This window comes from Festucalex cinctus, chromosome 21, assembly GCF_051991245.1.
Source record: "Festucalex cinctus isolate MCC-2025b chromosome 21, RoL_Fcin_1.0, whole genome shotgun sequence".
Classification (NCBI taxonomy): domain Eukaryota; kingdom Metazoa; phylum Chordata; class Actinopteri; order Syngnathiformes; family Syngnathidae; genus Festucalex; species Festucalex cinctus.
Window position 1 is genome coordinate 240577 of NC_135431.1, and position 12942 is coordinate 253518.

The 12942-nt window shown below is 40.5% G+C and overlaps 1 protein-coding gene across 1 annotated transcript; it reads left to right on the top strand.

Moving 5' to 3' along the window:
• Window positions 1-121: 121 nt before the first annotated feature.
• prkg3 (protein kinase cGMP-dependent 3) lies at window positions 122-12488 on the top strand. The gene is made up of 23 exons (XM_077511278.1): window positions 122-661; window positions 2271-2514; window positions 3761-3853; window positions 5033-5095; window positions 5175-5301; window positions 5383-5549; window positions 5619-5732; window positions 5879-5984; window positions 6074-6137; window positions 6644-6721; window positions 6810-6898; window positions 7088-7153; window positions 7561-7608; window positions 7679-7720; window positions 7971-8082; window positions 8153-8289; window positions 8918-9007; window positions 9099-9240; window positions 9314-9477; window positions 10561-10677; window positions 10754-10816; window positions 11791-11866; window positions 11943-12488. The coding sequence occupies exons 3-23, from the start codon at window positions 3763-3765 to the stop codon at window positions 12027-12029; spliced, it is 2043 nt and encodes a 680-aa protein (XP_077367404.1). The 5' UTR covers window positions 122-661; window positions 2271-2514; window positions 3761-3762; the 3' UTR covers window positions 12030-12488.
• The last annotated feature ends 454 nt before the right edge of the window (window positions 12489-12942 follow it).

Genomic DNA, 12942 nt, shown 5'->3' on the forward strand with positions numbered 1-12942 from the left:
AGCAGATTGTTAAAATTCAAGTCTCATACTATCACTAGTTGCAACAGCTACTAAAAATAATACATCTCGAAGCGTATTCGGCGTCTGCGCATGCGTATTTTCTTGCGGCTATGTTTTAGCCTGTGACGTAGCGGTGGGGACCTGTATATACGACTGGATAGCCGCTAGCCCATACACGCCAAGCCGTTGAAGTCACAGGGCGGCCATCTTATTACTCCCACCTCGCGAGCAGACTACTGTCTAAAGCAAAAAAACAAAAACAAAAACCGTATATGTGTAAAAATATAGGATCGTATGCCGAGAAACGTTTCTTGGGAGAAGCAATATGGCGGCCTCGCGACCTCGAATGAAAGTCCTGGCCGAGCGGCTATCCAGTTATATATATAGATCAGTGCCGGTGGTACTTCCTGTTTGGCCGCCATTTTCAGTGTTGTTTTGGACGGGTTTTGTTCTTTCTTCTCATGTGTCACGAACGGCCACCGCTAGCTGCCTTTTGAATTGGTTATTTTTTTGTCGAGATTGAAGTGGGCGCCATGTCGCTGTCGCTGGTGGAGCTGTGGACGCTCCATTGGATTTGGGAGTGGGTCTCCAGGCCAGGGCTGACGCCGTCCTTTCTGTGGCCGCCCTCTGCCTCTGCTACATGTGGAGACGCAGCAGTCAGGTGGGGATTGATTGATTATTTTTGATTTTGATACACTTCCTTATTAGTGTATCAGTCACATAACCCCCAGGCTTCTTCTTTCTCCGTGAATTTTAAAAAGAAACTGGTGATAAACTCTTAACTCTAGAACGTTTTCACGACACGTCATAAGGCGCGTCATTAACCCGGAAATAGCCATCTTGGAGATACTCCGTTGTCCACACGCCGAGTCGAGTCCCCACCACATTACCACAAGAGAGAACTTTGTTGAACCTTTGTCCATCAGATGTTGATTTTGATTAAAGTGTATTCCATATTCACTTTGGAAATAAAATGCCATTAATCATTAATAGATGACTATTTTTTGTTTAGTAATTGAAACATATATATATATATATATATAAACAAACAAAAAACAAAAACCCACACACATGCAGATGAAATGCTGAATGCATCAAGCTTGATAATCGCAACTATCCGGCCTATATCTCGTAAGCTGTTTTCAGTAAAGGCAGTGACAGAAGTTTGTTACAATTCAACAAGCAGAATGAAAGGATAATAGTAATACAATAGCGGTCTCTAGTGGTGAGAAGATCCATTCATTTTGTTGCTTATACTTGCCTGGTCTGCAAATATGTAGCCTCAAGATATTTCGAAAAGATTTGCTATTTATAGTAATCATTGTTACTGTATGGCTATGGTAGACAACATACAGAATGTCACTCAGCTTAATTCAATTTAATTAACTCAGCTTTCGAGCATTTTAACTCATCTTTCAAGGCAAAAAGAATATTGTTTGCCTTTATTACATATACAATGTGGCTACTAAATGAAAGATCGCATTCCATTCATCGGAATTTTACTAATCATGATTAAACATGTTTGGCAGTCAAAGAGTTAAAAACTAGTGAGCACCCCACCCCCACCTCTGGCCTTATACTAACGAGCCTCCGAGCCGCATATGTCTCATCTCGACGTATATTGGGAGTAGCAAGATGGCCGCCCTGCGACGGCTTGCACTGGCCTGTATAAGCTATCGGCTATCCAGTTATATATACAGGTCAGTGTAGGAACAACCAAACCTCTCCCACCATCCAAGGGCCTTTAATCTGCTTGCAGGTCAACAGTGTCGCTGATTAACCACGGCGACCAATCAATAATTAACCCCCAAAGTGGCCATAAAAGGGCCCACGCCCTCGCTCACGACGACGCTAAAACGACTTTAGCCTCATTTAGATACCTTTCACTTCTGCAAAAAAAAAAAAAAAAAAAGTTTGGAAGTAGTCACTGTTGTGTTGAATAAACTTTTTTCCCCCCACTTCTTGAATTGAGCCAGTTTTCATTCCAAATGAAGCTGCAGACGTCAAAAATAAACACTCAAATGACTTTCAAGTCATTTGAGTCGAGTTGACGGTGGCCAACTACACTATTATTGGTAGTTGTGGCCCCGCCTTTTAAAGCTACGCACCGTCAAAGTCAAAAGATAATTTTGTGTGGAACAAACAAGAGGATTAATTGGAATTTTTAATCCGTTTGTGCTCATTGATAGATGAATTGATGCCACAAATATTTGCTGGCTGCAGTGAGCACACATTTTCACAGTCATCCTCTGCTTCTTCACCCCCTCCAGGAGGGGAGGAGGCCCCACCTGGGGAGAGAGGCGGAGCGTCAGGTGACTCCAGACGAGCCGCTGAGAGTGACAGACAAGCAAGCGCAGGGGAAAAAAAAAAAAAAAAAAAAAAGACGGCGACCGAAGGCGGCGGCCAGCGGGCAAAGTTGAAAGTCCAGCCGAGTATTTTCCGGGCGGGTGTCAAACTCGTGCGGTCTTGCTGAGGCCTTCGTTCCGACTGCCGAGCTGCCGTGCGAGCCTGCAGGTGAGTTGCCGCTCGCTTCCTTCCTAAAACCTCTTCTCAACACCCGCTTTTTAGTCACCACAGCAAATGCTATAAAAATGAAGAAAAGAAAAGAAATCTTAAAATGAATCATCGCTACCCACTACACGTGTACTTCTCAAAAATACAATTGAAAATCAATCAATCAATAAATGAACTATAATTCAAATCACATTTTTTGCTTTTGTTGCACTCAGTCAAATTGACCCATTTTTTTAGTCATCAAAACAAATGCTATAAATATTTCAATATAATTTCAAAACAAAATCTATACATATGAGGGTAATATTTAGTAAAAGGAATATATTTCCCTTAATACAAATAAAAAACAAAAACAAGTTTGATGATCCCTTCAATTTTGGACATCTGTCATAAAAATGCAATTTAGTGGAGCAATCCCGAGCCTTTCAAAAGTGCCTTTTACAAGCTCAAATGATCCCATTTTTGTGCACACGTTCAGACCGTGCGTGTTAATATGATCATAATAAAAGACGGCGGGCGGGGTCACTTGGACTTGCAGTTGTTGTTGCGTTTCCAAAAGTCGCAAGAATCGTTTTCATCTCGGCGCGTCTTCCAAATCAAAAGCGCCCTCTTTTGTTCGACGTGTTTGTTTTTCCTTCCTGCGACGTGAACATGTCAGATGTCCAAGCTGCAGTGGGCGGCGCCGCCTCACGTCACTTGACGTGATCGTACGTTTTGTCCGACCTTCTCGTGTCTGATTGCCGCGAGGGCGGTAAGCAAACGCTCGTGCGGCCGCTTCGTGCGTTGGCATTGTGGCGGAAATTGCGGCATCCTTCCAACCAAACGCAACATTTTCACACCAGGGTTATTCGACTTTTTGGAATTTTTCATTTCGTTTACCGCTAGTTTTCATTAGTCTTCAGGGTGGTTTTGTGACTTTTTATTGATTTTTTTTTAATGGACTTGCTTTGAATTAGTTTTAGTTATTTAATAGGAGCGCCACACTATCTATTGAATTGAGGCAAAAAAAAAAAAAACATTTTTTAAAAATGGATTTCCTTCCATGATCGATTTGAATGGGGAAGTGCATTGTGTTAAAAATAGATGATGCGAGCTTTTGTGCGTCACAAGCGGCAGGAAACAAAAGAGCAGCTCATTAAGCAGGAAGTGTCCCCACGATGCCCCCTGTTGGCCCGCGTGCATTATTCAGCAGGACGCTTATTTTATTTATTTATTTTTAATAAACATTGTGCGGTTGCTCACGCAGGGATGGACGACGAGCAAGTGGAGGAGCTGAAGCGGCAGCTGGAGAAGCAAAAGCTCGTCAACAGCGAGCTGCACAGGCAAAACCGCCACTTGGGTGCGTACAAAAGCAACAACGGCACATTTACATTCATTCAAAAAAAACACAACAAAAATCTCCTCTTTCCACTTTCAATTTATTTTCTCATTGTTTTCTAATTTCACAGTATTTTTTTTCTTTTTCAAAATAGTTTTTTATTGAAGAAAATCTTTATATTATGCTTATATTTTCTAATATTCACTATTTGTTTTATTTCTCAAACTTTTTTTAGTTTTTAAAATTATTTCAAATGAAATTATAGCTTCCATTTTCAGAACGGTAAAAATTAAATGTTTTGAAATTTGTAATATTTGTATTATTAATATTTGACATTTACTTCTTGTTAAATTTTTATTCATTTATTTTTTGTAGTGGTTTAATTATAAAATATGATGTATACTCAAACAAATTTTTACTTTTACAAATCAAATTTTATATGGTTTTATTTTGAAACTCTTTAATTTGTTTATTTTTGCATGTTTTAAATTGTTTTATTACTTTTATATATACATATATATATTCAGCACCTGTTATTTGAATATTTTCCTTCTTTGTAGTTTGTAGCTTTATTTATTTTTTAATGAATTTATTCAACAGTATTTTGTTGTTTTCTAACTGTTTCATTTTAAACTTTTTAAATTAATATATATATAATAAATATTAATTATTATATTAAATATAAAGTAATTTTTTAAACCTATTTAACTTTAAAGTTTGGTAATTTTTCACCTCCAATTTAAATTATTTGCCTCGAATTACAAAATGGTATTTTGGAATTTGTAATATTTGTATTAATATTTTAAATTTACTTCTTGTTGCATATTTATTCATTTATTTATTACTCTTATTTTGTAATTGTTTAATTATAAAATAGAAAACATAATGATATTTACTCAAACTCTAATTATTACTCTATTACAAATCTAATTTTAGATGTTTTTATTTTGAAACGATTTAAGTTTGTTTGCTTTTGCACTTTTTAAATTATTATTATTTTTTTATTGTTTCTTAGAAATGTAAATGTTAACATTTTAGATGGTTGGACCTTTTATTTGAATATTTTTCTTCTTGGTAGTTCATTTTGATGTTTATTTTTTGAAAGAATTTATTCAACAATATTTTGTTGTTGTTTTCTAACTTTGTTTGATTTTGAAATGTTGCTGGAGTAAAAGTCACGCGTCGTCTTGTCCTTTTCAGAGGAACGTCTGCAGGAGAAAGAGAAACTCCTGCAGGAGCTTCACGCTCAATACCAGCACCTCGGTAAGTCACGTGACGCGACGTGACGTGACGCGACGTGAAGACTTTGTGCAGGCTAACTGTCGCCAAACCCCCCCGCCAGAGTTTCCGCCTCCGAGCGGCGCCGAGATCCAACCCGAGTTCAGGAAGAGTCGCGCGGCCGTCATCGCGCCCGAGCCCATCCCGGAGACGCTCCACATCAGGAAGTCCCGAGTCAAGAAGACGGACAGGTCAGCCTGAAATCCCAATTTTGTCGTCGTTTTTTGTTCTGCGACGACGTGGTTTGTCAGCCGTGTTGTGCTGGCGTCCAGCGAGACGGACGTGATCGTCAAAGCCATCCAGAAGAACGACTTCCTGAGCCGCCTGGACGACGAGCAAATCGCCATGATGGTGGACCTGCTGGAGACGTCCAGCGTCGCCGGCGGCGCCGAGGTCATCAAGGAAGGCACCGAAGGGGACAGCATGTACATCGTGGCAGGTGCGCGTGCGCGCGCGCGCGTGGCGATCGGCGCGGCAATCGGCGCGACGCCCTTTTTTCTCCTTTCAGCCGGCGAGCTGCAGGTCAGCCAGGCGGGCCGCGACCTCCGAACCCTGAGCAGCGGCGACGTCTTTGGGGAGTTGGCCATCCTGTACAACTGCAAACGAACGGCCACGGTCAAAGGTCAGCGCTGGCATTTGGCAAATTTCTGTGAAATCGTTTCTATCTCTGTTTTGGGGTCTGTCTTTCGAAGCGGAAAGAGGATTTGGACGATAAGCAAGGAGGAATGCAAACAAAAGATTGTGTGGTTATTTGTTGCCCGCCCGCAGCAAAGACGGAGGTCCGTCTGTGGTGCATGGAGAGGCAGACGTACAGAACCATCATCACCAACAAATCCAAGAAGAAACGAGAGCAGCTGATGGGCTTCTTGAAAACGTGCGGCCGCCTTCACGTTACGCAACAAACGCGTGTCAATCAGAAAGTCCACTTTTTTGGGGGGGGGGGATTGATTTGTTTTGTTTCAGGTCTCGGACTCTGAAGGACCTGAACGACGCCCAGTTGTCCAAAATCATTGACTCCATGGAGGAGGTGCGGCACGGCACGCTTATCTATCATTTTGGATAACACTAAGATTATGAATATGTCATAAGTAGGTACATCAAATAAATCATAATCAAATGAATTACACAAGTCGTCGGTAAGTGAATTGATGAATACATTTAAAAGAATTATATAACATTTATAAAATGGTGAATTGATTAATACATAAAATAAAACATTTGTAAATCATTTATAACAAAATAATAAAATAAAAATGAATAACATTTTGGATCATACTCAACAAATAACACAAAATTAATTAGTATTAAGTACGTAAGTAAATGGGTCAATAAATTCAATCAAATCAGTAACACAAGCAGAAGATATTTGCATTATTAATAAATAATATAAAAATGTAAAGTAGTTCTAATAATAAAATAAAAATGAATAACACAAGAAATGGGTAAGTGAAATGAATGAAATAATTGTGCCCAAAATACACAATGAAAGCGAATGCTTGTAAAGGGCAGCCATTGTTGTTTGTTTTTTTTCAGGTGAAGTACCAGAACAAAGACGTCATCGTCCGCGAGGGAGCGGAAGGAAACACCTTCTACATTATTTTGAAAGGCGAGGTACTGCTTTCCTGCTTGCTCGCGACACTTTTGTGGCTGGCGCGTGTGTTGCAGGTGTGTGCGCGTGTGTCTTTTTGGCCGCCGTCAGGTGCTGGTGACAAAAAACGTCAACGGGCTTCAGAAGCAAATTCGCCGGATGGGGAAAGGCGAGCATTTCGGGGAGCAGGCCCTCATACGGTAACCGTGGCGACGGCTTCTCCACATTTACTCAAAGACATTTCCATGCAGGAAAAGCAAAAATAACAGTTTTGTGTTGGTTGTCTGCAAATCTTTGACGTCGTCACGGAAACGGAGACGCTGAGCTGCCCGCTTGCTTTTTCTTTTCCATGACGATGAACAATTTGCATCTGTCACCTTTGATTGCAGCGAAGTGTTGCGAACGGCCACCTGCACCGCCGACGGCCCCGTCACCTGCTTCTCCATCGACAAGGAGTAAGTCGGCATCAGAAAAAAACACGGGCCTTGAACGCATCTGTCCCTATGCCTTGACATACAAGTGACCCAATTTAAGAGCAAGGAGCCAAACAACTTCCAAAGAAAGGCATTGCTAGCTTCATGCTAACGCTAATTAGCATCCATGTTGCGCTTCTTTTGGCAACACAAACGATTCAGCCACAACATGGAGACAGAAAATATCCAGTACGATCAGTAATATCCAATGCTCAGTCATATGTCCTTTATCATCTGCATCGAATGACTGACTAATGTTAGTGCCATACTGATGAGTTTGTGAAAGTTTTGCGTTTGTATCTCAAGGCAGTGCTCGACGAGCCTTGTCGTGATTGATGAACGAAGTTCAAATCTTTGCTGATTTGCGCTTTTTCTTGTCGTGCTTCAAGAGTGTTTGAGGAGACGATCCCCGTCGAGCACTTGGAGCTCTTTGATGAGTATGCGCCGATTCTTTCTTCTCCGTCTTGTTAAAAAGCGTCCATTTGACTCCTCCTCCTTCATCATCAGCTCCAAGATGCTGCAGGAGGCGCGCACGCCAGAAAAGTCCAGGTGAGTGATTTTTTAAATATTATTTTTGATTTATTTATTGTTTTTTCTTATTTCTTTATTATTTATTCATTTTATATTTATTTATTTAATTTATTTTTTTGCTATTTCTATTATTATTATTATTATTTATATATATTTTTTATTATTCATTTTAGATGTATTTATTTATTTTTTTATTATTATTTCTTTCTTTCTTTATTTATGTCTTTATTTTTTGCTCAAACATGGATTTTGCAATCTTGTCCGATAGCCTCAACTCCACTCTGAGGTTTAAGGACCTGGTCCCGGTCTTGTACCAGGAGGGCCGCTACCAAGGGGACCCGGTCACCCTCGGAGTCGGAGGCTTCGGCCGCGTGGAACTGGTGAGCGCTCGTGCGTCGGATGTCGTCGAGGGGACTGAAGCTTTTCTTTTGCCCGTGTTTGTTTGTGCAGATGAGCGCCTCGACGCTCGGCAAGTATTACGCCGTCAAGCGAGTCGGCAAGAAGCACATCGTTGCCAAGCGGCAGGAGGAGCACATGTTGTTCGAGAAGAAGATCCTCAAGGCCATCCAGAGCGACTTCATTGTCAGGTCACCTGTTGAGAAATGTCCCTGCAAAGCTTTTGACGAGCATGTGGAAATTCAACCTGCACTTAGCAGCACTTAGCTAGCTAGCCGGAAAATGCATCATTCTTTTGGATAGTCCACTGACTTATCCGCTTTAGAGCGCCTCGTTGTCGGCCACGAGTGTGCACAAGTCACAGTGAGAAAGGCAGAAGCCGGCTAAGTCCGACTTGACGCTCGTGACGTGAGCACGGCTCTGCGTCACTACGGCGGCTTAGAGCGCCTCGTTGTTGGCCAGAAGGGTGCGCAAGTCACAGTGAGAAAGGCAGAAGCGAGCTAAGCCCGACTTGACGCTCCTGACCTGACATGAGCACCAGTGTGGCGGCTTAGAGTGCCTCGTTGTTGGCCACGAGTGCATGCAGGTCACTATGAGAAAAGTGGAAGCACCAGGAAGGGAGGGCAAAGTGTGAACTGGGGCTTCAGGCTGCCGTGGTTCACTTTTTAGTGTGCCTCGTTGTCAGCTGTGAGTGTGCGCAAAATCACTGAGAGAAGGATGAAGGACGAGTTCAAATTTATTTTTTTTTTTCATCATCTTTCTTTGCGTTGACATTTGTTTTCACTGTGTTGAAATGTTTCGTTTATTTTCTTGCTGCAGACTTCACGGTGCCTTCAAAGACACTCGTTACATCTACATGGTGATGGAGTTTTGCGGCGGTGGCGAAATCTGGACCAAACTCAAAGAAGTGTGAGTGGCAACAAACACGCACGAAACCATTTCCAAATTGATGCTGGCGGGAAAAAAAAAACTCTATATATATTTGTGTGTGTGTGTCCAGGGGTCGTTTTGACGAGCAGACGTGCGTGTTCTGCACGTCGTGCGTGGTGGAGGCGTACGCGTACCTGCACAAGAAGAGCATCATGTACCGAGACCTGAAACCCGAGAACCTGATGTTGGACGCGCGCGGATACGTCAAGCTGGTGACCACTCCGGGGACAACGGTGGCGTGCTTTCCGTTTGCTCGCTTGACCTTTGGTGACCTTTGGCGCGCAGGTGGACTTTGGTTTTGCCCGAGAGCTGGCGCGCGGCGAGAAGACGTACTCGTTCGTGGGCACGCCCGAGTACATGGCCCCCGAGATCATCAAGAACCAGGGACACGACTTTGCCGTCGACTTCTGGTCGCTCGGCATCCTCATCTACGAGCTGCTGGTGGGAAGGTACAATCACTCACTCACTTACTTAGTTAGTTGGTTAGTTGGCAACTAACAAAAAAACGTGTCTACAACTAAATAACATATTTATTCAACAAGTCCTAACATGTTCAATAAATATTCTAATATTATTCATTTATAGATAGACACTTTTTTTTTTTTTTTTTTAAATCAATCGAACACATGCACCTAACTTCTTTTGAATTTGACCACAATATTTTCTATATAATATTTATTATTTTACTAATATTTATTGAACATGTGCTTGCATGTTCAATATTCTATTATTCATTTCTAGATAAACAATTTTTTTAAAATCAATCAAACCCGTGCACCAAACTTCTTTTACATTTGACCAAAATATATTAGAAATATTTATTATACTAATATTTATTTAACATGTGCTTACATGTTACCGTTATATAAATATTACAATATTATTTACTTCTAGATATACACTTTTTTTAAAAATCAATTTAACCCGTGCACCAAACTTCTTTTACATTTGACCAATATATTTATTATTTTACTAATATTTATTGAACATGTGTTTGCATGTTAAATAAATAAATATTATTATATTATTTATTTATAGATATTCCCATTTTTTAATCAACCAAACCTAACTTCACCTAACTTCTTTGGAATATGTCCAAAATATTTTCTTTAAATAATAAAAATGACAAATAATTTGTTACACTTGATTTCATTATTTTAAAATACATATATTAATTGCAGAGTATTTATAATTATACACTGCATAATAGCAATAAAAAATAACAGCAATAATAATAATTTTCTTGTTAAAAAATTTTTTTTTTTTTTAAATGATTAACAATTAATTATGTAAAATGTTGCAAAAAGACAGTTTAGCCAAATAAAAACAAACATAATTTCAAATAGAAAAAAAAACCATGTAATAATGTTACCAAATTGGCTTCTATGTTTAATTGTATATAATATTTTTTTTATGTATTTGTGGTTCCCCAACCAGCAGATGGCAGCAAAGAAACATTTTTTTTTTTTTTTTTTTGTTCACGCTGCTTGTCTCCGTCTGCTTTTTGTTGTCCATTTGCGTGACCCGTCAAGCCCGCCCTTCTCCAGCTCGGAGCCTCAGAAGATTTACGCCAAGATCCTGGACGGCGTGCTGACGTTTCCGCCCTACTTGAGCGAGGCGGCCAAGTCCATCATCAGCAAGCTGTGCCGGTACCGAGCAACAAGCCAGTCTGGGCGGCAAAATGGCATTTCTTGACCTCGTCGTTGTTGTTGTTGTTGGCGGCAGGCCGCGGCCCGGCCAGAGGTTGGGAAACACCAAGAACGGCATCAAAGACGTGCGACATCACAGGTAAGCGCACCGACAAAAAAACATTTCGCTGTTTTGAAAGCAACGTCATATCGCTTTCCATTCTTTTCAATTTGTCACCCGACTTTTGCTTGAACTTTGCTCAAACTTTGTCGAACAAAAACCTCAAACGAAGAATTAACAGCTTTGTGTATCGAAAGCCAGCACGAAAATCTGCTAGCTTCATGCTAACACGTCGTGTGAAATGACACAGAGGGGCTAACGAATAGCATCTGTATTTGAAGCCTGTTTTTTAAGCTTGAACTAAAAAAAAAAATGGTTAATTGATCATCAGAAATGTCAACGCTAATGTATTTGTTTATCCCTTGTTGCACATTTTAGTAAATGTATTGTTTTTGTTCAAAAACAAATGTTAATTTAATCGTATTTTCGTGAATGTGTTGCTATTGTTGTGCTTTTTTAAAATGTCTTCATTTTTTATTTTTTATTTTTAACTAGGGTGACATTTTCCGATTCGTCTCATGACTGCATTTGGCTGATTTTGGCATATTTACAGAAATGTTTATGAACGGATTGACTGGCCGCCATTTTGACTGAAGCAATTCCCAACTGTTTGACTGGATTTGGACTGATTTTGCAAGTCCCACACGATATTTTGTTCGATTGCTATCAAAACATGAAACCTACCAAAAGAAAGATTCGAGTCTCTTCTTTCATGGGGAAGAAAAAGTATATTTCGATCTGTTTTCGTTTTGCAGCAATTAAAGCACAAGTATAAAGTTTCATCACCATTCACATTCCTGGTGCAACACTGTCAAAATGAGCTTGTTGCAACATGCTTGATCTCTTATACTTTGCTGCCACCTGCTGGCCGTGTTTTTTTTTTTTAATAATAATAACTACCATTGCGTGAAGCGACCTCTTCAGGTCAGAAGCTGCATCAACGCCATGCAAAAAGAAAAAGCGTTTTTGGATGAGTTTGTTGCTAACGTTAGCATGTTGTCTTTTGCCCGCAGGTGGTTCAGCAACATGAACTGGCACAAGCTGCGCGTGGCCCAGCTGGACGCGCCCACCGTCCGCCTCATCCGCAAGGCCAGTTCAGCGACACGCGCGCGTTCGGGCCTCGTCTTTGCCGTTTGTATTTCCATGTTTCTTTCCATGCGTTCAGGGTCCGTGCTACATCAATTTCGACCGCTTCCCTCAGGACCAGACCAAAGCGGAGGAGGAGTTCTCAGGTTGGGACCGGGACTTCTAAGCCACAAAAAGGGAGACCTGATGATGATCGTGATGTGCCCCAAAAAATCTTCTCTCCTGTCCTCTCCTGTGTTGGAAATGTGGAATAAGACGTCCAAGCGACCCCCAAGGACGAGACTTTTTGGGAAAGTCCGCTTCGCTTCATGCTAACAAACCATGCAAAAAAGAAGGCGGAACCAAATTTCATCCATCCAAATTCATCTGGCTTTCAACAGGCCAACGGAAATCCGCATTCATGTTATGTTCTATCATCAGAAACCTTGATAGAAAAACTACTTCAGAGCACATCAGGGTTCATATTATAGTTTGGGAAGTTTTTTATTTTGTCTTCACTTCTTTTTTTTGTTTTTATTTATTGAGTTAGTTTTAAGTACTTTTCAGGGTGGTTTTGTTAGTTTTTATTAGTTTGAGTTATTTAATAAATGCTTAGTTTTAGTATTAGTTTTAGTTTCCCCCCCCCCCCCCCCCCCCCAAAAAAAAATTTCATTACTTGTGGACAATATTTAAAGGGATACTTGACTCATTGAACAATTTTCAGCAGTAAAAAGTTCCTATTTTTTCCATAATGAATTTGATAACTTCATTATTTTTCATGTGCAATGAATACCTTTAAAAAGTCTTTCTTTTTTCTTTTTTTTTTATAATCGTCGACTGACGATATCATCACCTGTGCTGGGAAAGTAACAGTCAATCGTGGCTCACCTGCTTTCTGGGTTCGGTCAGTAAACTGAGCCACGATTGGTCGATAGCACAGCTGATGTCATCAGTCAACAGCAAGTAGAAATATGACCTTTTAAAAGAATTGTACATGAAAAATAATGAAGTCACCACATTCCTTGTGGACAAAATCTGAACTTTTTACTGCAGAAAATGCCTCAATGAGTCAAGTAGCATTTAAAAAAAACAAAAAAACG

Excerpts from the sequence above, each read along its gene's own strand:
- prkg3 (XM_077511278.1), top strand. The coding sequence starts at position 3,763 with ATGGACGACGAGCAAGTGGAGGAGCTGAAGCGGCAGCTGGAGAAGCAA. Across the intron at positions 3,854-5,032 it reads CAGGCAAAACCGCCACTTGG|AGGAACGTCTGCAGGAGAAA; the intron begins GTGCGTACAAAA and ends TGTCCTTTTCAG. Across the intron at positions 5,733-5,878 it reads ACGAACGGCCACGGTCAAAG|CAAAGACGGAGGTCCGTCTG; the intron begins GTCAGCGCTGGC and ends GCCCGCCCGCAG.